The following is a 27920-nucleotide window of genomic DNA, read 5'->3' on the forward strand; positions in this document are numbered from 1 at the left end:
TTGGCTCAGGAGTCACCTGGACCAGCTTTCTCAAACAAATTTGACAACCACTATTATAAGGGCATGACTAACTTTCCACCGAATCCGAATGGCCATAGGTTTACTCTAAGAAACAAACATTCCTGAGTAGAAGGGGTGGACAAATGAGCGGTTTTAAAAAGAGGCCCCTCCCAGGCCGCCTCAAAATCTAGAGCCCAAGATTCTCCTCCTCAGAGCTCCTCACCGTGTCTAGACTAGGGGGAAGCGACCATTTCTCAGGTAGAGGATGATGCACAAAGGAAAAACTGGCCATCCAGCGTGAAGGCCGAGGAACCAAACGCAAACAGACCGCACTGATTAACAGGGACCCCCCGGGCGTCCCACCGGCCCACCGCCCCTTCACAGGTGGAGCCGCAATTGCACTTCTCGCGAGATGTCTCGTCTTCACGGGATCTCGAACTGAAACCTCGCGGCTTTTCGGATCAGGGGGTCTAAAAGGACAACTCCCAGCCCGCCTCACGGACTCACAAAGGGCTTCGATCCCCACCTCGCCCTCCCTCCACCACCACGCCCCTCCCCTCCCTTCCCTTCCTAGAAGGGTCCCTTCCCCAGGTTGCCCAGGGACTTCCGGACCCGACCGGAACCGGAAGCTTCTGGGAGCGAGTGGGTGGGGGCGGAAAATTTTTTAAAAAGCGCGGGTCAAGCTAGAGGACTGAGCTGTGGTAACCCCGAAGCGGGACTGTGGCGGGTCCAGATGGACAACACCACCTGCTTGAAGTCCTTGCTTCTGACCATTAGTCAGTATAAAGCAGTTAAGTCGGAAGCGAACGCCACCCAGCTTTTGCGGCACTTGGAGGTGAGGGCTTTCGGGGTGGCGGACGAGACGGGCTTCCTCGTAGCCTTCGGTCACTTGGTGGCCGGGATGTAGTGGTCTCAGCCTAGAAAAGAAAGGACAGCTCGCTCCCTCCGCTGCCTTTTTGTATGGTAAAGAAGGCTAAAGATTATCAGCTTTGAATTCCCACCCTCCTCTATCCCGCCCCAAGCCCCTCCGCGTTCAGCTGACTGCAGCAAGGGATGAGTAACTACTGATAGCCCTAGAAAGAGGGAGGTTGAGACAAAAGGTTGGGGGATTTAGGCCGTATTTGGAGTTGGTAGAGGAAAGAGCTAGAGCTGTTATCTTTTCCTTTGCTTCTCATGTTGGTTTTTCCATTGTAACAGAGCCTTCTCAAAATGTACAACAATTATCGGAGGTGGAGGTCATGGGGAGTAACGATTAAAACTTGATTTACCCCTGTCACTAGGCAGTTTACAATCTGAACCTGTTGCTTACTGCTTTTATTTGAACTCATGTTGAACTCGGGCTTGAAAATTATTATTTAATCTTTCTCTGGATTAGGAAGCAATCTCCCTTACTAGTAATCACAGTTTTTCTTTACCAAAATTTATTGCTCAGTTTTTCAGTCCTAAAATGCTGAATTGTCACTTTTCTGTTAGTTCCTGGTGATTTGCATCTAGAGTGTACTTATGCTAAAAGTTATAATCACAGCTTTCTGTGATCCTATTTGTTTTTAGGCTCTTAAACTCCTGCTGTCATTTGTTATGCATTCAGGGAATTCCAACTAATAATAACCTCAGTTTAATAAAAAGTAGTTAAGCTCAATCAAAGCTTATTTTAATTCTCTGTCGCAGCTTCTGTGAACATAAAATTGAACGTAATTTTTAAATATATTATTTGTTTTATTAACCTTATGATAAAAGGCTAAATTACCAAAGGTTTGCAAAATACTACAGAGAAGGCAACAGTGAATGGCACAGCAACATCAGCCTTTGTTGTGACTGTAGTGCACTAACTGTGAATTTTTTCAAGCTTCACTGGTGCTCCTCTTCTTACCACTTCAGGAGCTTATCTCTTAACACTTTTCTTTTTTCATTCATTACCTCAACAAATCCCTACAAACCTAACAATGAAGGTGTTAGCTGTTAAATAAATGCTAGGGCTTTGCTTCTTAATGAGGATAGAACAGTGCACTAGTGGACTCCAGAAGCCACAGAATAATCAGAGCTGTCAGTTTTATTTAAGAATTTGGAGTTAAGAAATTTAGATTCTAATCTGAAACATTACCAGTCTTTGAGAGTAAACAGTTGTGTTGTGAATCTGAACAGGGTGTTATCATGAATTGAAAGAGACTTCAAAGAAATTTGAGGCTTGGAGATTGGCTTCTTGGTACTGTGTGTGTTCCCAAAGTTTTCAAGAGGTTTACCAAAAATTCTTCTGCCATTTAATTGAGAGATAACATACATACATTACATAAAGTGCATTAATCTTAAGTGAAGAGCTTGATAGTTTTTTTTAAACATAAGTGTACACTCAAGTAGCTACCACCTGTCGTATGAGACAACATTTCCAACACCCTATAAGTTTTTCAACTATCCCTAAAGTTTCAGATAAGTGGATTAATATGTACGTTTGTGTCTGGCTTCTTCCTCTCAATCTGTAAAATTTATTCACGTGGCCCATGTGCCAGTATTTCATTCTTTTTTATTGCTATTTAGAATTCCACTGTACAGAGGTACCACAGTTTATATATATCCTGTTCATGAGCATCTGGGTTGTTTCCAGTTCTGGGTGGAATTATGAGTAACTGTTATAAACATTTTTACACATCTTTTTGTGGATGTATGTATTCATTTCTCTTATATACCTCATAGTGTAATTGTTGGGTCTTGGGGTAAGTTTATGTTCAGTTCTGGTTAAAACACCAGTTTTCCACAAGTTATACTGATGCATCCTCCCACCAGCAATATGTGAATTTTGCTGTCATTCATCCACACCACTCCTTGGTGCTCTCAGATTTTTAAATTTTAACTCATTTGGTTGACAGTATTAATGGTGAATGTTTTTCATGAGACCTCATGAGAGCAGCCTCATGAGAGCAACATCTGAGGATACAAAGGGTGATAGATGGTTATCATGTGAACGATTATTCACTCTGCTATCCTGCTGCGCTTCTGCTGCACTATTTTTGTCTTGCAGAACCTTAGCTTTGGATTTTTTTTTATGATCAGCAGAACTGAGCTGGTATCATTTTTTTTTAATATAAATTTATTTATTTATTTATGGCTGTGTTGGGTCTTCGTTGCTGCATGCACGCTTGGGCTACTCTTCATTGCAGTGTGTGGGCTTCTCATTGCGGTGGCTTCTCTTGTTGCGGAGCACGGGCTCTAGGCGCGCGGGCTTCAGTAGTTGTGGCACGTGAGCTCAGTAGTTGTGGCTTGCAGGCTCTAGAGCGCAGGCTGAGTAGTTGTGGCACACGGGCTTAGTTGCTCTGCGGCATGTGGGATCTTCACAGACCAGGGCTCGAACCTGTGTTCCCTGCATTGGCAGGCGGATTCCCAACCACTGCGCCACCAGGAAAGCCCTGGTCTCATTCTTGACGGTGTTTCACAGCACTAATCTTATGTAATGATTATGGAGCAGGGATGCAGGAACAGTGAATCCCAGTTGTACCACTGTCTATTATGTGTGCCTCAGTTTACTCATCTGTAAAACAATTAGTACAGGTTTATTATGAAGCTGAAAGGAATTAACATACATAATGTACCTAGAACAATAGCTAGGCCAGAGTAAGTGCTAGAGTATTAGTTATTACTGAAATAAGTCCTATTTGCATTAAAACATTCAGTGTGTATGAGTAAAGAGGAAAATATGCAGTGATTTTTTTTTATTTTACCTTATAATATATAATTATTATATCTTAGAATACTTATGTTGTTGAAATACAGGTCCAATCCTTAGGGAAATTGTATTTAAAGCAGAAGATGTCTTAATATTTTAGAGGGCTAACTGTATAAGCAGGCAAAAGGGCAATGCTCAGCAGGTTCCTTACCTCAAAATATTTACTATCATTATCTAATTTCACCTTTGGACCTGTTTTTTCAGTCTGATAGACTTTTACTTTAATGTTAAAATACATACTCTGTGGGAAGAGATATTCTGAAGATCTCTTATCAGCAAAGCTTTACAAGAAAAACTGACATCTGGGCGAGGGTATAAAAGGGATATAGAAAAGAAAGAAACAATTCTGATTATAGTCTTTTTTAAAAAAAGTCTTTTAGGAATAAAAACGTTTAAGGCTTCCCTGGTGGTGCCGTGGTTGAGAGTCCGCCTGCCGATGCAGGGGACGTGGGTTCGTGCCCTGGTCTGGGAAGATCCCACAGCCGCGGAGCGGCTGGGCCCGTGAGCCACATGGCCGCTGAGCCTGCGCGTCCGGAGCCTGTGCTCCGCAACGGGAGAGGCTACAACAGTGAGAGGCCCGCGTACCGCAAAAAAAGAATAAAAACGTTTAGAACAGATTTAATCTTAAAGTAAATGATTGTTTTTTTATATTTATAGAAAAGATTTTCTTAATAATGAATAATATTCATAAAGCATTTTGAAAGTAAGTGGCTGTCTGACAACTGTTCCCAGCCCTCATCCCAGCTTACCCTTTCAGGAGGTGGTGCTAGTAGGCGGTAGGTAGTACGTTTATAGTGTTATGAGAGGAGTAAATAGTGAAATAACAAATAATAAAATTTTTTAATTCCTGACCTGCCTACTCAAAAAAATTTTTTTTTACTTCTTCTTTGTGATCTCTAAGTTCTGGGCTTAGGTACTGTCTGGTAGGGAGCAGAAGGAATACTCACATAGTTAATCCCATGAATAATCCTTTGGATTTAGCTGCTTTCCACTTTCCATTTGCCTCCCTCAAAGAAGATGGAATTCATTTATTCGGTAAATATATTGATAGTAGAATGCTGATTTGTAGTCTATGTCTTCATGGAGTGATCAATGTAGTGGGGAGGATACGTATTGTTAAGTTGGCAAAAGCTTGCTGACTTAGCAAATAAAAGTGTAATGTACTATAGGATAGTATAACAGGCAAACCTAACCTAGTTAGTGGAAGAGGATTAGAGAAAGCTTAGTGGAAGAAACAAAATTGAGACTGGAATGATTACATTAGTTAGTGAGTGAAGGGATAGGTGATCTTCCATGTAGAGGGAACAACATGTATGAATTTTCTAAATTGGGAAAGAGTGTGGCAATGGCACTTTGGAAGAACTGGATTTTTATTTGAAATTGAGAAGTGAAAATTGCCAATTCTTAACTAACACATTTTTTCTTTTTTTAATATTTTCTTTTTTTAAAAAATTATTTTTTGTCCCTCATGACTTTTAAAGAAGGCTCTTTTTTGTTTTGTTTTGTTAATTTATTTTTGGCTGTGTTGGGTCTTCGTTGCTGCGCGCGGGCTTTCTATAGTTGCGGTCAGCAGGGGCTACTCTTGGTTGCAGTGTGTGGGCTTCTCATTGCAGTGGCTTCTCTTGTTGTGGAGCATGGGCTCTAGGCACGCAGGCTTCAGTAGTTGTGACACATGGCCTCAGCAGTTGTGCCTCACGGGCTCTAGAGTGCAGGCTCAGTAGTTGTGGCACACGGGCTTAGTTGCTCCACGGCATGTGGGGTCTTCCCAGACCAGGGCTCGAACCCGTGTCCCCTGCCTTGGCAGGCAGATTCTTAACCACCGCGCCACCAGGGAAGCCCTAACTAACACATTTTAATGACTCTTTTCTAGGTAATTTCTGGACAGAAGCTCACCCGATTGTTTACATCAAATCACATACTACCAAGTGAATGCTTAAGTTGCCTTGTAGAGCTACTTGAAGACCCAAACATAAGTGCTTCACTGATCTTAAGTATCGTCAGTTTGCTATCTCAACTAGGTAATGTATTAGTTTCTCTTTTTTATTTTTTAGAAGATGTATGAATCTAGTATTTTTTTAAAGGACAGATTTAGTTATAGAATCTTTTGGAGAATGATTCACATTCAAAAGATTTCTTCATTGCAGGACCTATCAGAACTATTTTGTATTGTGGATCTCTTGAAAAGGGAAAATTATATGCAGCCTTTCTTAAGATCATTAGAGCAAAGAATCTGAAGCATATCAAGGGTTCAGTGGTCTACAGAAAAGAATGTACCTTGGGAAATGTGGGCCTATTTTTGAATTAAAAAATATGCATGTACATAATGTCAGTGTGAGCTACAGCGCTCTGGAAAGTCATAGCTAGTGATCAAAACATCATCCTTTTTTGATAGACTACACTGAACTTAGAGCTAAGGCTAAAAATGCAAGTGTTACTTTTTCTATTTTTCCCTACCTTACCTTTAGTTTTAAAATTTTCATTCAGTGGTTACTTTATTCTTGATTTGTGTTTGGGGGTGGAGGGGAGATATTTCTCTGTGTGATTATAAAATTAATACATGCTTATTTAAAAAAAAAAAAACCCAGTGATACAGAAGTGATAACATAGAGCAGCATGTCCAGTAGATGATGAAAATGTTCTATATCTGTGTTGTCCAATATAATAGCCACCCTGGTTAAATTTCTGAATTGGAAGGTGTTTGTAAACAAAATAGCCATATCATATTTGATATTTTTATATAATGGTAAATTTAATATGAAATAAATTTTAAATTATTATTTATAAAAATGATCTATCTTGTGTCATTTTATTTTAACTTACAGCTGTAGACAGTGAAACCAGAGACTGTCTTCAGAATACGTACAGCCTGAATAGTGTGCTGGCAGGAGTGGTTTGTCGGAGCAGTACTTGCCACAATGATTCAGTGTTTTTGCAGGTATGTACACCCACACAGTACTTTCCACTTAATGCTCATTCTTCCTTCCTTATTTTCCGATCAAAATTGATAGTATCTATCGTAAACTGCTGGCTTACAGTGTACTATATGCTGGTATAATACCGCATGATTAGGCACAGTTCTCACCATTAATAAATTTAAAAGCTGGTTGGTCACAAATGTACTAATATTTAAGAGTTTCTAAAGAAGAGAATTTTATTCACATCTTGCACTATAATTTAAGAAAAATCCAGATTATGACTATTTTGACAGGCTTATAAATACAGATGTCAGCTATTCATATTAAAATTATAATTTGAGTTGGCACATGTCTCAATCTATTGAGGAAACATTCTACAAAAACTGAAGCTACAGATTTGGTATTATTTAGCATAGGCTCAAAGCTCTTATACCCATAATATTTCTCAACCTAATATGCCATCAGTTGTAAGAAAGAAAAACATTGCAAGTTAAACTGACATGCAATTTTAAAGATGGTAAAATAAGAAAAATATCTGTCTTAGAATTGATAGAATATGTGTTTCAACTTGCATATAAGTTTAAGATGATTAAGTGAGCCAGGTTGATGACAAGATGCTGTTTGAGATAGAATATATAGAAATGTGTGAATCAGGAGATGAACTCTAAGGTCTAATTACTTGTGTGTGTTTAAGATCTCATTACACGTGAAGATAGAACCTTTTTAAGATATGGAAAAGTTCTTGCTCTAAATGCCTCCTAAAATGGTTACATGCTCAGAATATGCACAGGAGTTCATTCTTTTGAGTGCACAAATGTGTTTTTATATATTTATATTCACTGCTATTTTCTTATTCTCAGTGTATTCAGCTTCTGCAGAGGTTAACATATAACGTCAAAATTTTGCATTCTGGTGCCAATATAGATGAATTAATTACATTCCTGATTGATCATATGTGAGTATGCAACCAAACATGTAAGCAAATAATCTGGTTTAACTAAAATCGTGTAATAGTTCTATTTTTCTTAAATAAGTTTTTCCAACTTTTTAAACTGAATGAGGCTGATTCTTATTTATTCCTCTTAGATGATTTCAAGGATCAAGTGGTGTAAAGCAGCTTTAATTTTTATAACAAAAATTTATGAAATGAATTGATTGAGACAGAAAAACTTATTGAAACTGAAAATTATGTTTATATTTAATTTTATTGACCAAAGAATATACTGATAAGATAGCACATGGTTACTCTGACAATTATTTCTATATTTGTGTGCTGCAGTTGAGTAGGATCATTTAGTTTCAAAACATGAAACAAATGATCAGTACTATTCAAAGCTTGGCAGTCTTCACATGTTAATCAGATTTTTCTTTGCTTAGAAAAAGGAAGGAATTTAAATGTGTAAATGACTATATAATTTTGAGTAATTTAGAAAGAACCTAATGTTTTTATTCTTTTTCTTAAAACAACAGTCAGTCTTCTGAAGATGAGTTGACAATGCCTTGTCTAGGATTATTGGCAAATCTTTGTCGGCACAATCTTTCTGTTCAAACACACATAAAGACTTTGGTAAGAAGTTTATGAAATGTTTGGCTCTAGTTTTGTGGTGGGCTCTATGCTTAAAGAAAATTTTTTCACCTTTTTCTTAAAAAAAATTTTACAAGAATTCTTCTGTGTTATCCAGCTGACCCATCAAAGTTAACAAAGAGTCATACTGACATATAAATAACTTGACGTATTCCAACCTTCATATATGTTTAATTAAGACAAGTTAAGAGTTAATAAAAATGTTAAATACTAAAAGTTTTTCTTCTCCGTAGTATCCCATTATTTGTCGTATTGAATAATACAAGAAATGCTAAATTATTTTGTGCTGATAGAAGGGAGACACGGGGCTTCCCTGTTGGCACAGTGGTTGAGACTCCGCCTGCCAATTCAGGGGACACGGGTTCAAGCCCTGGTCTGGGAAGATCCTACATGCTGCAGAGCAACTAAGCTCATGCACCACAACTACTGAGCCTGCGCTCTAGAGCCCGCGAGCCACAACTACTGAAGCCCACGTGCCTAGAGCCTGTGCACCGCAACAAAGAGTAGCCCCTGCTCACGGCAACTAGAAAAAAAGCCCATGCGTGGCAACGAAGACCCAGCACAGCCAAAAATAAATAAATAAATAGATAAATAAATTTATTTTTTAAAAAGGGGAGATATGCCATTGGCAGTTGCATTTACCTCACTCTTGGATTTCCACAAAATCAATTACAGCTCTCCCAGAAATATTTATGAGTAAGTGCCTAACATCACTACCAGTACTCGAGATAAGTGAAGGCACTCAAGTAAGGTTAACTGAGCTACTGTTAGAAATATATTAAATCAGGAAAGTTCATTGATTCTTTAAGGTGCTTTATGAACAGTTCCCTTGCTATGCAATATTCAGTATTACTTGTTTTAAATTAAATAATATCTCATTTGTTCATGTGCTGGATTTTTCTGACCTGGTCTTATTTTGTTGGTGGAGGTTATTTTGAGCCATGGAACTGTTTGAGGAAGGTAAACATTTGCTCATAAACCCATGACTACACACTGCTCTTCACTTAGATTGTACCTGTCCATACTACTGTAAGCAATATGTAAAAGTATCATCTTACTCCTTGAATGATCTCTTAAGTTGATAATGTTTAATAAAAGTTTACCTACTCTGTGTAAAATATACTTTCTAAAACAAAATATAAGACTTATAATTTTTTTATTCTAATTTATTAAAAAAATTTTTTCTTCCTCAGAATAATGTGAAGTCTTTTTATCGAACTCTTATAAGCTTCCTGGCCCATAGTAGTTTAACTGTGGTTGTGTTTGCACTTTCAATATTATCCAGTTTGACATTAAATGAAGAGGTTGGAGAAAAGGTAAGTTTTTTTGGTTTTTTTATTTTTCTTTTTTGCAATTTATGAAAATAATTCTGAAGTTTATATTCTCTGATACTTTAAAAGTCATTGAGACTCTTTGTTGAGTTTTAGGATGGTCAACTTAAATTTTTTTGTATAATATACTTTTCCTGATTTGTTTTTAAGCTGTTCCATGCTCGAAACATTCATCAGACTTTTCAACTAATATTTAATATTCTCATAAATGGTGATGGCACACTAACTAGAAAGTATTCAGTTGATCTACTGATGGATCTTCTTAAGAATCCTAAAATTGCTGATTATCTCATCAGGTATGGTTCTCTGACAAATTTTAGGACTTTTTTTTTAAACCAAGATGTATTTGTAATAAACAAAACTGCCTTTTTAGATTTAGTAAACTTGGACTCTACTGATTCGCAATAGACTAAAATCAAAATGTTTTCATGTGCTTTATTCCCATTCTTTTTGCTCTCCTGACTTGAAATGTAAAAGTATAACAAGGGTGTGTGTGTATGTTTCAGTCTTTGTCTTAGGTATATAAGATTGTGTCATTCTCCAAAATATACATATCTTGATTAATCTGTTTCAAAACCAGTTTTACATCTGAACAGTATGATTTATTTTATATAAAAATCATTTTTAATGTATCAGTTTCATAATTATCACTTGATGTCTATTTTTATTTTGAACCTAGGTATGAACACTTTTCTTCATGTCTTAATCAAGTATTAGGTCTTCTTAATGGAAAGGATCCTGATTCTTCTTCAAAGGTATATAAAAGCACAGCTTTTCGTTTTAAAGTTTTTAAAAACTATAATGTGCAGAAAAATCTAAGTGCATAGATCTCTGAACCTTTACAAAATGAACACAGCCGTATAACCAGTATCTAGAGCAAGAAACAGAACATTACCGATACTTTGGAACCGTCCTTGTATCTTCATAAACTGGCATAATCCCTTTGGAAAACTGTTTCACGGTGCCTGTTAAACACATGTACAACCTATGACACAGATATTCCACTCCTAGCTATATAGCCAGTAGAGACATTTCACCAAAAGACATGTAGAAAATGTTAAATAGAAAATGAAAGTTTAAAACTGGTACTATTTACAGAGCAGGAAAAGATATCTACAATACATATATTGAGCAAAGGACTCTTATCTAAAATGTATCATTTAAAAATTTGTACCTATAAAGGAGAAAAAACACTGAACCCAAAAGATAACCTGAGCAAAAAAAAAAACCTTGAATTGGTCAATAAATATGAAATGGTTGCTCAACTTTATTAATCTTCAGGGAAATGCAAATTTAAATGGTAATACAATACCAGTACATACCCACCAGATGGTTAAAATTAAAAATGTGGATAATATCAAGCATAGAGAGAATGTAAAAAATATAAAGAGAGTGTCACTGTACTCATGGGCCAAAAATTGGTACAGCCATTTATGAAAACGTATTATCTACTAACATCGGACATATGCAACTATGACCCAGCAATTCCACTCTTAAATATTTACCCCAAAGAATTGAATACTTGTGTTCACCAAAAGACATGTACAAAACATAGCAGTACTGTTACCAATAGCCAAGAATTGTAAACAACCTAAATGCCATCAACGGTGGAAATAAACTGTAGTATATTTATACATTGGAATACTATAAGCAATGAGAATGTGTGAAATGCAGCTGCATGCGAAAATATGAATGAATCTCACTAAGATAATGCTAAGCTAAAGAAGCCAGATGTAAGAGTATACACTATAAGATTCTATTTATATAGAATAAAGTTCCATGTGAGTTTTTAATATAAGTTGGCAAGCCGATTGAAAAATTTATACAGAAATGCAAAGATCCAAGAATAGCTAAGGTAAAATTAATCTCTAGTGTCAGAAATCTGATGTGGAGTAGTGGTTGGGGCATTGTCTGGGAGGGGACACAAGGGGACTCTGGAGTTTTAGTGGAATTCTCTTTCTTGACCTAGTTGCTAGTTATATATGTGTATTCACTTTTAGGAAAACATCTAGCTTTGCAGTAGCAATTGATATGTTTACTTCCCTGTATGTTATACTTACAGAGAAAGTGTAAATGAGAAAGTATTTGCTTGTATGTGCAGAACGTATCTCTGGTAAGATAAATAAGAAACTGGTAATATGGTCTGTTGCTTCCAGAGAGTGTAGTTAAAGGTCAGCCTAGTACCTTTGACTTTGGAACCAAAAGAATGTATTATCTATTCAAAAACAAGCACTACAATTTATATTTAAAAGAGAATAAGTCAAGGAGTTTATCATATGTAACATAGTAAATGCTAATGGGCTGCATTCTGTTAAAAGCAGACACTATCAGGTTGATTAAAACACAGATCCCAATTGTATGCCATTTATAAGAAACAGATGAAGAAAGGTAGAAAATAAGTGAGTAGGCAAAGAGGTACCAATAATATTTTTTAATGATAAGTTGGTAGTAAATGAAATACGGTAGAATTTAACTTAACAGCTAGTAAACAAGTTGATGTGGGATGCTATGTAATGGAATAAGTTTCAGTTATGAAGCAAGGAAGAAATGAAGTAGAATAGGGAGGCAGGCTAAGGGGCTGATTGCCACACTGTGTAAACAATATGGAAGTAGCCATCCTTAAGCTTTTAAAGCTATGGGATGCCACTTTTAAATATTATCCTAAAGTATGCTTTATAGCAGTTCTTAAATCTTAGCATGATAGCAGGTATTCTTAATTACTAATTTTATTTTCTCATTTTTGAAGCAACATGTTTGTGCTGAAAAAAAATTAAGTACTGTAGAAGGTATATAAGATTAGTTGAAGTTGCCCTTTCTTCTTTGGCTCTCACAATCCTGTTATTAGAAGTAACTACCATTAACAAATTTATTTGTAACCTTCTGGAACCTAGTGACACATTTTGAAAAATAATACTTGGAAAAATTGGAAGCAACTTTTCATTTTTATTTTATTTTATTTAAAAATGTATATCATTTCCAGCTTCATTTTTCGGTTGCTTTGTGCATTCAAGTCTAATGAAATTGACATTTAATGAAGGCTTTATATTGCACAGGTTTTAGAATTACTTCTTGCGTTCTGTTCAGTGACTCAGCTGCGCCATGGGCTTACGCAGATGATATTTGAACAACCTCCATCTGGCAGCACCATTCTGGGAAGCCGTTCTAAGTGTTTAGAACCTCCTGTAGCTCTACTTCGTTGGTCAAGCCAACCTTTGGATGGATCAGAAAACTGTTCTATTTTAGCACTGGAGTTGTTCAAGGAAATATTTGAGGTACTAGAGTGATTAACAAATTGACTTTTCCACTTTTATGATTCTCAGTGAACAGTTTGTTTTGTAAAATGTTCATAATAAACTTCCAGTTGTTCATACACTTCAGGAAAACTTCTCAGTTACTAAACTCCCTACCATTCAGCTACTGAATTCCTTTTTTCTGGCAAGGTCACAAATATTAGCGAGTATTTTGTTTGTTTGTTTTCTCACTAAATAGCATATATACTCCTTTCAGTATAATAAGTAAAGGTATTGACTAAGATTTGTATGGGTTGTTGGTGAATGACTGTGCTTCTTTCAGTAGTCACATTCTGTCTCTCCATCTCAGTAGATACTGTCTACTGTCTTTATGGAATGGATATATAGAACATTGGATTAAGTCAGTCAAATAGAGTGGAGCATGCCAGGTACTTAGGATATAGACAGAAATCCTCTCCATAGAGGCCTTTACATTCTGGTAGATTCTACTCTCTAGGTCATTTAGTATTCTGTACTATTCTCCCTGTTTTTTTTGTGGTACGTGGGCCTCTCACTGCCGTGGCCTCTCCCATTGCAGAGCACAGGCTCCGGACGCGCAGGCTCAGCGGCCATGGCTCACGGGCCCAGGCGCTCCGCGGCATGTGGGATCTTCCCGGACCGGGGCACGAACCTGTGTCCCCTGCATCGGCAGGTGGACTCTCAACCACTGCGCCACCAGGGAAGCCCTCTCCCTGTTTTTATACCCATTCTGTCTACCCCAGTATCTTAGTAGAATGTTTACCCTCTCATGACTGGATCCTGTGCACAAACCAAAATGTTTATGAGTGATTAAATATATTTGTTAAGGATTATGCACAAATTATTGTTTCATGTTGATCTTGACTGTTAACAATTTTTGCATTTAAAAAGTGCTTTGAGATTCTTGATGGGAATTATTTGTGGTTGTAAAGTATTAAGACCAGTGTCTGTTATTTAGTTATTGTAATTACATTTAGCAAATTCGGGATATTTGTTTTCAGTACATACTTTTAATTTAGAATAATTTTTAAATCACAGATACAGTCCACTTTAATAAGTCTTGTTTGCATTCGATTAACCCAAAACCTTACTGTTCCATTTGAGGAAAAAGGTCATCATAGTCCTCAAAACTTGATAAAAGGGTAGATTTTAAATAGGAGACACAGGTCGAAGAATTTTTAAAGTAATTACAGTTGACCTTTGAACAACATAGGTTTGAACTGCTTGGGTCCACTTATATGTGGATTTTTTTTCAATAGTAAGTACTACAGTACTACACAATTCAGGTTTGAATCCGTGGATGCAGAACCACAGATACAGAAGGCCAGGGCCAACTAAGTTGTACTGAGACTTTCGACTGCATGGTGGGGTCAGCGTCCCTAACCCTTACATTGTTCAAGGATCACCTACATAAGAAATTTAAAGAGTGTTGCAGCTCAGTGATGACCGTTTATGCATTCTGTATTCCATCTCTTTTTATTTTTAATCATTGGTGGTGGTTAATTCTCCAGGATGTCATAGATACTGCTAACTGTTCCTCAGCTGACCGTTTTGTGACCCTTCTGCTGCCTACATTCCTTGATCAGCTTCAGTTCACAGAACAAAATCTAGATGAGGCTTTAATAAGGAAAAAATGTGAAAGGATGGTCAAGGCCATTGAAGTTTTGTTAAATATCCTTCAGTATAAACATGGAAACTAACTACTTATTTTTTTAGAATTGTATTTACTGCATTTTTGTCTTTATAATTTTGTCATTTCTCATGCTTGAATCTGTTCAGAATTACTGAACTCAAGTTTAAACTTACAGACCTGATATTCAAGGATGAGTCTCTTAAAAAGTTATCTAGACGTTTTTCCCTTTGTTTTTCTGTGTAAAACTTTTAAGCTAAAGAATATTTCCAGAAATGCTCTTTAAACTTGATCTGTACATTTTTATCATAATTTGAGATTAGGAGATATATTCTAAAATAACTACTCTGATACTCTCTTTTGATGCAAATTGTTGCCCCTGGATGATGTGTGGTGCCATTCTTTGATGGAGTGTATCAGAGAAGAAAGAAAGATTGGTAGTTATTATTTTAGCTTAGTTTTTTAGCTTGTGTTTTAAAAATTAACACCTCTATAAATGTTTCAATAAAGATGACATTAACACTTGGTTATAAAAAAGATAACCTTGTATTTCAGAGCAACAAGAATTTGCTCAACTTTTTCCTGCCCTAGAGCAAACTCTGCATCTCTTTAATCTCTTCTCTGAGCTGCTGCTTCTTAATTTTTCTCTTTCTTGATGGCGGTGATTCTCAACTCTGGCTATGTATTAGAATAATGTGGCGAACATTTAAAAATACTCTTGAACATTACTTCCAGCGATTCTGATTTAATTAAAGTAATGTGAAACCCTGGGGTGGAGGAGTGTTTGTGATTGACTGTTTAAACTACCCAGGTGATTCTAACATACAGCCAAAGTTGAAAGCCACTGCTGTAAAAACACATGATTATTTTGCTTGACCTTAGAGATACTATCTGTAAAATATTCAGGCCTTCTCTCATTGAGTGGTACCAAACTTAACCCTTTTTAAATGATAGATATTCAAATTAACTACAGTACAGGAAGAGAAATTGAGGAATAACAAATGAGAAAATAACTTCCCTTATTTCAACAAGTATTTATTGAACCGTTGTGACACCTGTTAATAAAAAGCTAACATCCAGTAGAAAAGCAGATCCTTCCTCTGTTTTACCTTTGAGTCAGAAACTTTTGATGTCAGTCCCATCTCTTGCCACTTGTCAGTCACTTAAATGCTCTGAGCTCTAGTTTCCTAATCTGTCATTGAGCTAAGGTAACAATAATTACACCAAATTGCAGGAACAAGAATAATTTGTATGAAATCATCCTAAAAGCTGTAAATGGCTATAAAAATATAAGGGTTTTTTTTGGAGAATTTTTTGTTTGTGTTCCTTAACAAAACTTACCTCTGTGTGGAGATGATGCTCTAAAAATGCATATTGCAAAAATTCTGACGACTATCAAATGTACCACTCTGATAGAGCAACAATTTACATATGGCAAGATTGATCTGGGGTTTGGAACAAAGGTAGCAGATTCTGAATTGTGGTAAGTATATGAAATACAAATGGCAAAATGGTAATAAAAATCAAAAGATGTAATGATTCTCATTCCTTTTGGAGGGTCATCCTTGAGTATGTTCTGTTAAGCCAAGGTATAACAGAGAATTAAGAAAAATATTTTCATGATGAATTTTTTTTTAATTCGTTTAATTCATAGATAACATGCTTCTGAACAGAGGTATTAATATCTGTGATTTATTTTTCATTGTTTAGGTTTGTCTTATTTTAATTTGTTGTGATTCTCTAAGGGTCTTTTATACTTCTGAACATTTTTTTTCTAGAGTTCCTTTTTGACATTGCCTGAGTATTTTTATATTCATTTAACTTTATATTTTGAAGTGAAAAAGCATGAAAATACAGGGATTGTTTTTATTTCAAAGAAATCCATCACTGCTGAAGGTTTCTAATAACAAAGACAACTCTTCTTCTTTAGCATGTAAAGGCTTATGGTTAAATGTGGATTTTCACTGATAGTAATGAGATTATTTTATCCCTTTTCTCCCCCATAAATTAAGTCCATCTAACAAGTCTTTGTTGAGGACCTGCTAAATGCTGAACAGTGATTTGTTCCAATTTCCATGAATGTCAAAACTGTCAATAATTACATTCCTCAAGAACAAGAATTATCTCTTTTTACTTTTTTGTACTCCTTTTCAATTACAAGGCTGAGAAAAACTGCTTAGTATAATTCATTCAGTAAATATTAGATAGTCTTTATTGCCTAAGGTTGCCCTCTATTGTTAATATTTTAGTGACAAGGCTAAGAATTAAATGAGTCATGTTGCCAATGTTGCTAGTAATTTCAAGCAGAAAGTTGAAGCGTATTGGTATTTGAGATTAGAAAAAGAAACACTGTCTAAACTTAAACTGTTAATGCCAGTTCTCTTTGGATCTTGGGTTATAAGGATGTTGGTCTCTGATATTTTTTTTCTCTTAAACAATGCTTAATCTTCTTGAGGTTTAAGAACAAAGGTTTTGGGTTTTTATTTTCTTTAGATGTATGGACAGAAATAAGCTAAGCAATTTTTGAGTTATTTAAGTTAAATATGACTTATTTTTAAAGCAAACTTGCTGCTGATGTAATTTTGAAAACTCTTGATTTGATGAACAAACTTAAACAGTTGGTTCCTGGTATGGAAGTAAGCTTCTACAAAATCCTTCAGGTGAGTTTAAACTCTTCAAATATTGAAGTTGATTTATATATAAATGTTTCCTATTATATGTTTCTGTTGTAATATTCTTAATCTTCAGAAGATTAATGTTTTTCTTAGAACTGGCCATTGGAAGGAAGTTTAAAAATTGTTAATTGTCTTACATAACTATAATATTCTCACTACACAGTTATTTTACGTAGTTCCACAGCAATTGAACATAAGTGCTCCTGACTCTAATGTATGGGATGTTCACGATAGCGGTGCTTCCACAGCCTTTTCCTTTTTCGTGTCATGTTTCCGGTTTCTTCATTTGTTTCTATTGGCATTGTGGTAGGGGGGAGTGGTATTTGTTCTGGGGTGTTTGTTTTTGTTTGGGGTTGATGAGGTAGGGTTTTAAGACAAGAGGGAGACTCCTGGAAGAAACGGACTTGATTGTGAGTGATAATAAAATTAGAGAGGTGTGCAGAAAATAGTTAACTTACAGATTTCAATAATAATAGTAGCTGAATAAGAGCTCTAGGTGTTTACCTTGATATCCACAAAACTTGGCTTTTAACAGATATTTAACAAACGTGTGAATTAAGTTACTATAATAACACAGATGTCTCCAGTGCCTGTATAGACAGGGTAGAAGCCAAAACTGGATCCTTAGGCAGGGTCTACTTATACACTTTGAGAGCACAGTGCTGAGGAGATGAGGGTTCAGATGCTGACTCCACCATTTCTTAGTGCAGACTTGAGCAAGTTACTTCACCTCTCTGAGCTCCAGTCTTCTTGACAACAAAGTAGAAATAATGATCCCTGTGGATGGGAGGAGTTATAAAGGGTTACCATGAGGGTTTTGGAGATAAAATCCATCTCTTATAGTTCTGTGGCATTAGATTATACTTGAGTACCTATAAAACACTTAACCTTCTAAAATGTTGATAATTATAAAGGATTTATATTTTAATATTTTTCTCTGATTTTATGTCAATAAAAAATTTTTTCAGAATAGATGATTTGAGGCTTAGTACTAATGTAAAATTTACTGACATGAAGGACTTACACTTTAAAGTATAATTGTTACATTCACTAAATTTAAATTTTTTATTGAGTTAATTTGAATTTTACTTTTATTTTTTACTTTAATTTGGAAATGATTAGCCATTTGTTCTTCTAGTTTTTCTTTTAAATGATAGCTAGAAAAATAAAACAATAACTCAAAACATCATTCAATTGTAGGTGATATTTAAATTACTCAAAGTATTTAAGACATGATTTTCGTAGGCACAATAAAGCATTCAAAACCTTTGCCAGAGTTTTTTAAGCCAACCTTACTATTGATTGTATAGACAGTTATAACAAGGTAAAGACTAATTAAATACATTCAAACATCAGGTAGAAACACTTTCGAATTTGCCTAGAATTATTTTATGATTTAGGTCTATTTATTCACCTTACTCTTAAAGACCTGACATTATTTATTCTTTCTGCCTTTTATTTTCTGGTTTCTGATTTACTTAGGATCCTCGCCTGATTACTCCCTTGGCTTTTGCTTTAACATCAGACAGTAGAGAACAAGTACAGTCTGGATTGGGAATATTATTGGAAGCTGCTCCACTGCCAGATTTTCCTGCGTTAGTGTGAGTTATAATCATTTGCAGTGTGTCTCTTGTGGTGTTGGAATACGCTGCCATGTTTCTTTAGTAGTCCTGAATATAGATTGGAAAATTCGTGAATTGAAGACTTCATTGTAATAGTAATTTTTCAAGTGAAAAAAGTTTTTCAATTAAAAAAAATTTGATTCCCACAATTAAAAAGGCCAGATGTATACTCACTTAGGGAATAGCTAGATCCATCCAGGTGATTAAATGTATTATCCAGATGCTACGCCTCTCTGTCTCAACACCTCTTTTTAACATAGTAGCTTCTGTACTAAGCTTACATCCTACCAGTTTAGTTTCTCCATATAAAGAGTTTTTCTTTCCCAACCGTTTGAGTGATAAGTCTAAGCATCGCTTTCATTGACCAGATCTGGGTCGTTTACCAAGGCAGGGATTCCTAAAGAAAAAAATCTGTTATTATCAGAAGGTGGGATAATGGCCAGGCAGAATTATCTACTATGTTCATCTATTTTAAACATTAAGAGAATATTTGCAATTAGGTTTGAAAAAAATTCAGATTTTCGGTGCTGTGTGTAAACTAAATGGTTGACAAAATGTCTAGTAGGGTTCTACTTTAATTTTAATAAGTTTAGGTAGTTTATATGAATGAATTTGCAAAAGTGGTTTGAATGAACTGAGACAGTTGTTAAGTGGTAAGACATTCCTGTATGCCAGGGGTCAGCAAACTCTAGACAGCAGGCAGGAGCTTATTTTTATAAATAAAATTTTATTGGAACAAAGCCACACCCATTCATTTTCATACTGTCTGTATTGTCTACATCTACATTTATGCTACGACATTAGGGTTGGGTAGTTGTAACAGAGACTGGATCCTCAAACCTAAAATACTTAACTACCTTGTCCTTTAACAAAAAGTTTGCCAACCTCTGCTATTTCTGTTAACTGAGCAAACTCATTTTTCAGAATTAATAACTTAAGTAGTCATAAATTAAGAGATGAAGAACTGTGGAAAACACGACCTAGAGACCATGTAATTGAAATTCCTTTCATTTTATCATATTTTTTAACAACTAAATGGATAAATAGAGAGCTTCTCAAGTTACAAGGTAGACGTCTATGAGGCTGCTTTATTTTGTGGTAGCTTACGTCTTCAACTGTGGTAATCTGACATGAAGCAAAATCCCCCACGCTTCAGAGTAGAAAGCTTCAGCTTGACCGAAAGGTGGAGTTTCACCCTGTGTCTCTGTATGTGCAGCCTTCCTATCATTTCACTATGTCTTTGCCATCCCTCCCTGTCTTGTGTTGTATAATTTTTTCTTTGGACACTATCTCAGATGTCCACTTATGCTGTTTTATTTATGTCCATTTATGCCTATATTTACATTATCTTAGTTTAATAAGGTGCATTTATATACTCGATGGGTAGGTAGGTAGGTGTGTAGGTTGGTTTTTTGGAGTGTGTTTGTTTTATTTAAACATTTAACAAATGTTTAAATAAGGTGAGGGCCAGCTTGTGCCAGGCCTTCTTCTGGGCATTTTGAATATTGCAGTAAATTAGGGGACCTTCTGTCATGAGGTTTACAAAATGTTTCATAATGAGCATGTCACTATGGGTGGAAGGCCTGAGGAAGTGAGTCTGAACTGAGGTCTGATGATAAGAAGGAGCCAGTGCTATGCAGATCTAGTGGGAAGAGTGTTCTAGGTAAAGGAACAACTCGTACAAAGGCCCCGAGGCAAGAACAAGATGGGATAAATGGCAGGGGCAGAATGGAAATCAGGTTGGTGAGAACATACTGACTGAGAAAGGGGAAGGGCAAAGGAAAAAGTAAAGGCTAGGTGATGTTGCCCATGGTTAGAAGGATGTTCTTACCAATACCAGTAACTTTGTATTTAAGTTTTACAAATAATCCACACTCAGAAACTAGTTCTGACGCCTCCAAACCAGAGGTGGAGTTGTCATTATAAAGGGTTGTAAGTTGAAAAGAGTTTCCTCTGGCAAATTTAGGATATTTACCCAAATCCTGCTTCATCATAGATTCCAAGATTATTTCAGAAATATTTGAAGACTTACACTCCCCAAAAGACCCATTCTCATTGAGTCCCTAATTCTGTACCAACTCTGCCTTTTGCTATATTTTCATGTAATTATTTCTCTTTTTTTGATTCCCATTCAGGCTTGGAGAAAGTATAGCAGCAAACAACACCTATAGACAACAGGAAACAGAACATATGCCCAGAAGAATGCCTTTGCAATCATTGAATCACAGTTTTCCAACATCAGTAAAATGTTTAACTCCTCCACTTTTGAAAGATAGAGTTCCTGGATTGAACATTGAGGAATTAATAGAGAAGCTTCAGTCTGGAGTTGTGGTGAGTGATAAATAGCCATTATAAGTAGGATTCTGCCTGGAACATACCAACTAAATATCAGCCCTTCTTATAACATTTATCTAAACAACTTTAGATGCAGATTTGATCATTGAAACTTTATCTTTTGCTATAAAAAGTGGCAGTATTCTGGAAAGTTTGGAAAGAGGAAAAACTCAGTCATAAAATTCCCACATTTTAACATGGCTGTCATCTTCCTTTAGTCCCCCCTAACCAGCTCAGCCTCCCGCCGCCCCGCACCACCCCTGACTTTAATGTACTTTAAGTTCCCACGAGAGTATCAGATCTTACCCAGATATTCTTTCGCAATAGCCAGGTTAGTGAAATGATTGCGACCTGCCTGGTATGACATTAAGTTTCAGTGATTTAGTCTCGCATTAGGCATTTGTATTTCTATTTTGTTGAGCGTTAACAATTTCTGATTTTTTAACTATTAAAACCTAGGTAAAGGATGAGATTAATGATGTGAGAATATCTGACATAATGGATGTATATGAGATGAAACTATCCACATTAGCTGTGAGTACAAACTTATTTTAATTATGTGTAACAGTTAAGCTTTAAGAGATGTTTTCCAGTAAATGATGAAGATTAATGATATGTTTTCTTACAGTCCAAAGAAAGCAGGCTACAAGATCTCTTGGAAGCAAAAGCTCTGGCCCTTGCACAAGCTGATAGACTGATTGCTCAATATCGCTGTCAAAGAACTCAAGCTGAGACAGAAGTGTGTACAATATAAAGACACATCTGATTAGTAGAAAAATAAATGTAGTAAATAAAACGTACAAAATATTAGTTTTATTTTCATGGCTCTGATTGAAGTAAATTGTCCTTAGCATTTAACTAGTATCCCTCTGTCTCGAAACTGTCTCCCCTTTATTTTGGTTACACAATTATCTTCTGATTTTTTTTTCCTACCCTAATGGATACTCTTTCCTATATCCTTCTTTTCTACTCACCCCTTAAATGTTGAGTTTTCCAGGATTATGTTCTAATCCCTTTTCCCTTATTTAGGTGATTCATGGTTTCCAGTCATTACCAGAATGTTAATGCCCCCAATTTTATATGCTGAGCCCAGATCCTTTTTCTCAGGCACTAAATGTCTCCTGTGTAGCTCCATTTAAATATACATCAAATACTTCAAACTCAGCAGAACCAATACTGAACTCATCACCCTCCCTTTTTAAAAATGTATTGTTTCTTATGTATTCCCTGTACTGTTCTTAAGAGTTTTCCAGACAAGAAACCTGGAAATCACACAGTTTACCTTCTACAATTAGTCATTCACCAAGTTCAGTTGAATTCTACCTTCTAAATAGCTGCTTTTTTTTGCATTGTCTCTATTCTTACCACTGTTTGCTGCAGGTCAAGTTCTTTTCATTTTTCACATGAATCACAGCAGAGCCTCTGATTAGTCTTCCTACCTTTCCTTCCTCTCAGCCACCCTCAACATACAAAGGCATCTTTCTTCTGTATTTAGATCTACCTTCCCTTCTTCCTCCACAGTCATCCCTGAGGCAGTACTCTGGTTCCATTGCCCCTGTGCTGAATATCCTTCAGTGTCTCATCGTTTAGGTCTGAAGAGAGTTTAAATTCCTTAGAACTTACTGCATTCTCTGCAGTCAGACATATTAGATTGCTTTGCAGTTTCTGAAACTTGACGTACTCTTCTGTTTTCTGTCCCTGCACTTGCTCTTCTGTGTCTGGAATACCTTTTCCTCTCTTTCTCTAACTTTTAATAATCCTTCAGATGTTAGTTTTAATACCTCCATTTCCCAGGAAGCTTTCTCTGCTCTTCTTCCCACACTTACAGCGATCCTCCCTCCCTGTGCTGGCTGCCCTCTTTATAGTACTTGTCACACTATGTGAAAATTGTGTGACCCCACTTTCACCCTTGATGTTGGAGAGCAGAACTTGTCCTCTACCCCTCTAGACTGGCCTAATGATTAAATTGACAATAAGACAGATTTATTTAGCAAATCTTTTAAATTGTAGAAACTGAGCATATTATGTAAATGATAGTGGAAGAGTCTCTATTCCATTTTCTTTTAGGCACGGACACTTGCTAATATGTTGAGAGAAGCTGAGAGAAAAAATGAAGAGCTTGGTGTGTTGCTGAAGTCACAGGAGGTTGAATCAGAAAGAGCCCAGAGTGATATTGAGCATCTCTTTCAACATAATAGGAAGTTAGAGTCTGTGGCTGAAGAACACGAAGTACTGACAAAATCCTACATGGAACTTCTTCAGAGGTAAATTAATAAAGTAAAAGTTTCTGTGTAAGGTTAGAATCTAGAATGAACACACGGCATTTCTCTTCTGTGTCCCTAAAATCCAATTCTGGGATTCATATATTCTGATGATACTATAAGGTAAGTAGTTAGCAAGAAACTTATGTCATAGTGCAATGAAGTATTGCTTACTCAAACTCAGTGTCATGGCGGGAAACAGAATACGGGTGTCTCTATTTCTTTCCAGTTGATGATACTTCTTTCCTTTATTCATAGAGTCATCAGTCATCTGGGATGTTAGCACCTCAAGGATAGGTTTTGTCCGTTTTGTTCACTGAGAAATCCCTAGGGCCTAGAACAGTGCTTGATACATGGTTAGACACTCCATAAATAGTTGTTGAATGACCTTAGTTGTCACAATTCATATCAGGTTGAACCATATGAATTGGCCACTTCTGAAGATCAAAAGTGGTTGAATATTAACAGTTGTCATATAATTCAGCCTAATAGCATAGAAATTTGGGTGTTCATGTTTAATTCACCTCTTAATTTGTAGTCAGTATTTCTCTTTGATGGCCTTGAATGTAGTTTACGTATATGTATGACTGTATCTGCAGAATAAATTCTTATAGGTGAACTGCTGTTTTAAAGGGTGAGTGCTTTTAAATTTTTGATTGATTGCCAAATTTCCCTCCAAAAAGGCTATGCCAATTTATATGCCCACCCACTAACAAAGTATGAGATTGATCTTTTTCCCTCCCTTGACACTTTTTATCTTGTAAGCCAGTTTTAAAACTTATGAATTATAAGGAAGACCAGGAACAGTTATATACTTTCTACCAAACAATAAAAATAAAAACACTCTAGTTAACTTGTTTCTTGTTTTTCTTTATACTTTAAGACTGGTTAAGATTTGAAAAAATGTTCTTCTTTCTGTGGTATTAATGTAGAGATATAGAAATTTTTATCTTTGCAAGGTCCGTGTGCTTATTTTATTTGCCCATCAATAAAAATGAAGGGTGGAAAATGTACAGCATCTAGAAAATTTGTGAGGACAAGGTGATTTTTAAACAGGATATATTCCCCCAACAGCTTTTTCTGAAGTCTGATTGTTAGAGGCAGCCCCGATAAAGTGGACTATTTGTGTTAAATCAGGGTATAAGAGAAAGTAAGCAGTGGTCCAAGAGAAAATGGGCTTTCTAGGACCTGCTTATGTTCCAGACAGTGATTGAGGGGTGGGCCCAGAAGTAAAACTCCAGCTTTGAGGGGCCAGGTGAGTAACAAATAAATGAAGCTGGCTGGGGAAGTTCATTTGTAATGGTAGGAATATCTAAAGGCATTCAAATTCAGAATTTTAAAAACTCTGTGTGGGACAAGTAAAACACTTTACAGGCCACATTTAGCCAGTGCCACCAGTTTGTTTGTCTTCGTAGTTAGAGGCATGAAAACATTTTATGCTTAAAATAGTTAGGTGTCAAAGTATTACTTTGGAAAGGAATTCTTTTATGTGGTTACCTTGCACGTAAAAATAAGCAGGACTATAAGATGCAGAGCTATAGAGGCAAGAGAAATTTAGTATCCTCAACTACTTAATTCATTAATTTGACATTTTTACTTAAACATATATTATGCCCAAGAGGCCAGTGATGAAAGGTGCAAGTTTAATTTTTTTTGAAGATGTCATCCTTTTATAGAAGTTGTTTCAGTTTCTGGACTTAACTATAAAGATAGAGGCATGTATTTTATAGCAAATTATGTAATGCAACATTATCTGTAAATGAGCTCTTTATCCATAAATATGAATGAAGTTAAAGCCCCATGTTTCCACTTCATAGTAATTTTTACCTCCTCAGTCAGCCAAAACATATCTTTATTATCTTTTAGAGTTAAACTAACTCTGTTTATGTCCCGCTTGTTCATGCAACATTCCTCCTTTTCCCTGCAGTATATGCAATTTGATCAGAAGAAATGGTAAGGAAGACCCTGAGTTTCTTTTCTCCATCATATGTGTTCCTCCATAAAAATATCACCTCATCTCCTTGTCTTTTCAGGAATGAAACTGCTGAGAAGAAGAACAAAGATTTACAGGTCACGTGTGATTCTCTAAATAAACAAATTGAGAGTGTGAAAAAGTTGAATGAGTCACTCAAGCAACAAAATGAAAAGTAAAATCTCTAGTTCTTTATTCTAATTATTTTGGATTTTTCAAAAACAAAATGATTCCCTGTATATAGAACATTGCTTTTTATAGATAAAATTAATGGAATTATTACTTATTGCAGATATAAAGTGCACATTTGGCAGAAGTTAAGGGTGATTACCATTCTTTGGAATTTCCTCTTAAAATACTTGTAAGAAAAAGAAATGATATGATTCACTGATGTTTTCTTCTGTATTGTTTTATAACTTCAGAACTATTGCCCATCTAATAGAGAAAGAAGAACAGAGAAAAGAAGTACAGAACCAACTGGTAGACAGAGAATGTAAGCTAGCAGGTTAGTAGCTTATTTAACAAATTGTCTATATTTTAACCTATCTTGTGTTGGAAGAAAATCAAAGCATGAGTGGTTTTTAGTTTGCTGTTTCATTATTTTCTACTTCTCTCATTTTTTTAAACCTTAAATCACATCTTAAATAACTCTCCTTTTCTTGCCATAACATTTTACAAGGTAGTTTAGTTAGATTGATCAAATTGAAAAGGCAATACATTTTTTTGAAATCTAGGAGTTATAGGAAATGATTGCCCTTTTTAAAAATAAAGATTTTTTAAAGAATGTAACAGCAGGTGGCAGTGCTAGGTAACTTTTAGTTACTAGCTTCTTAATGGTAGTAGTTCTGAAATGATCCACAAAAGCATTTTTGTTCTAACTCACTTGACTTAGAGCACAGACATCTACCTATATAGTTTTTCATTGTTTTCTCTTGCCCTTTCTTTTCTAACCCTTAACTCTGAGGATTGTCCTTCCTCTCATTACTGTATATTGTGTTTAGAACAGAGGAGGAGGGAAAGACATGGAGATTTGGCATTTTCTGTAGAATACTGGCATAGAAGAGTTTCATGGTGTTTTTTTATTCATCAAGTACTGTATAACTTTTATTTCTAGCAATATGTTTTTCTTCTTTCTAGTTGTCTCTTTTTTGCTCTTATATAACATAATAGCTTCTAAACTTTTTCAGGGTAATATCAGTATAGGACCTTAGAGTACAAAGCTGACTGTTTGTTTGTTTTAAGACCTGGCACAAAAAATAAAAGTACAAGAAGAAAAGATTGAAGTCTTACAAAGAGAAACGGAAGATAAAGAAGAAGCCATTGGTATCCTTAGAAAAGAGTTAAATAGAACAGATCAAATAAGAAAAGAATTGAGCATTAAGGTAAGAATCTGTTGCATTCTCATTTGCAGTAAAATGAAAAAGTCTTATTTTGTGAAAAAGGTAAATTTGGATAAGTTAATATTCTATTTCTTTAATAATTTTGCTTAGAAGATAATATTAGAATCTCAAAGTGATTTGACAATTGGTTTGTTATGAGGGCTCTCACAGTGTGAAAACTTGTACTTCCTAAAATTATTACACATTAATTAAATGTATACTGTGTTACAGCACTTGCTGCTTTAAAGGGGGCAAAGGATACAGAAAGGGGTTCCCAGTTCTTAATGTCACATACAGGTAGCTACCTGTATATATGTATATAGCTGCATCTCTCTACTTATAGGGATGGTGATAATAATAATCGTAGTTCGTATTTGTTTAGAACTTTATAGTTTACAAAGGACTTTTGAAATGTTTTTCTTAATCTTCCTCCCTTTAACAAATATATTAATTTATAAGTATTAATAAATATTTTCATCCTACAAATGAAACGGAATCTTGGGTTAAGTTACTTACTCAGGGTTAGTCACATAGCTAAGTGAAACAGTAGACTTATATATTCTAAGGTCATTGCTCTTTCTACATTCATGATTGCTTGAGTGCGGTAGCCATGAATAGTGCTTTCTGGACCATCTACCACTAGGAAGATGAGAACACACCAAGATTTTAAAAAGACAGAACAACTATAGAGCATAAGTGACAGAAGAGGCATAAAATTTAATGCCACATTTACAGATATCCTGGTTCTGCTTTAATGTGTTTACCTTAATAGTAATTCTAAATGATAATATGTAGTATTTTCTGCAAAAGTCCAACTGCTAGCATTGACTTAAAAAGACAAATTGAATGTGTCTCCCCAATTTGTATTATATTGTTTATCAACTATTGATCTTAAACTTACCATATAATTGTTAATTAAAATATAATACATATCGTAATGTATCTTTTGATATGGTTGTCTTACAAATAAAAACTAAGGACATCTTAAAGCATGTTTCTGTGAAGAGAAAACATGCTAAGTTTGTTTTCTTCAATTTCTCTCCCCCATACCCCTTTTTTAGGCTTCCTCCCTAGAAGTTCAGAAGGCTCAGTTAGAAGGTCGTTTGGAAGAGAAAGAGTCCCTGGTGAAACTTCAGCAAGAGGAGTTGAACAAACACTCTCATATGATAGCAATGATCCACAGTTTAAGTGGTGGGAAAATAAATCCAGAAACTGTGAATCTCAGTATATAG

The 27920-nt window shown here is 35.6% G+C and overlaps 1 protein-coding gene across 1 annotated transcript; it reads left to right on the forward strand.

The window, feature by feature from the left end:
- The first annotated feature begins 733 nt into the window (after window positions 1–733).
- Window positions 734–27920, forward strand: CIP2A (cellular inhibitor of PP2A). Its single transcript, XM_065876408.1, has 21 exons — window positions 734–835; window positions 5586–5733; window positions 6538–6650; window positions 7491–7585; window positions 8101–8197; window positions 9409–9531; window positions 9697–9842; window positions 10226–10301; window positions 12600–12818; window positions 14327–14486; window positions 15787–15928; window positions 17006–17105; window positions 18603–18721; window positions 20878–21073; window positions 21536–21610; window positions 21705–21815; window positions 23144–23340; window positions 25371–25484; window positions 25732–25814; window positions 26552–26691; window positions 27750–27920. The coding sequence occupies exons 1-21, from the start codon at window positions 734–736 to the stop codon at window positions 27918–27920; spliced, it is 2727 nt and encodes a 908-aa protein (XP_065732480.1).

The sequence above is a fragment of the Phocoena phocoena genome, chromosome 4, assembly GCF_963924675.1.
Source record: "Phocoena phocoena chromosome 4, mPhoPho1.1, whole genome shotgun sequence".
In the NCBI taxonomy this organism is placed as follows: Eukaryota; Metazoa; Chordata; class Mammalia; order Artiodactyla; family Phocoenidae; genus Phocoena; species Phocoena phocoena.

Coding starts and splice junctions, on each gene's coding strand:
- CIP2A (XM_065876408.1), top strand. CDS start 734: ATGGACAACACCACCTGCTTGAAGTCCTTGCTTCTGACCATTAGTCAG. Junction 9,532..9,696: donor ATGAAGAGGTTGGAGAAAAG/GTAAGTTTTTTT, acceptor TTTGTTTTTAAG/CTGTTCCATGCTCGAAACAT. Junction 10,302..12,599: donor ATCCTGATTCTTCTTCAAAG/GTATATAAAAGC, acceptor TATATTGCACAG/GTTTTAGAATTACTTCTTGC.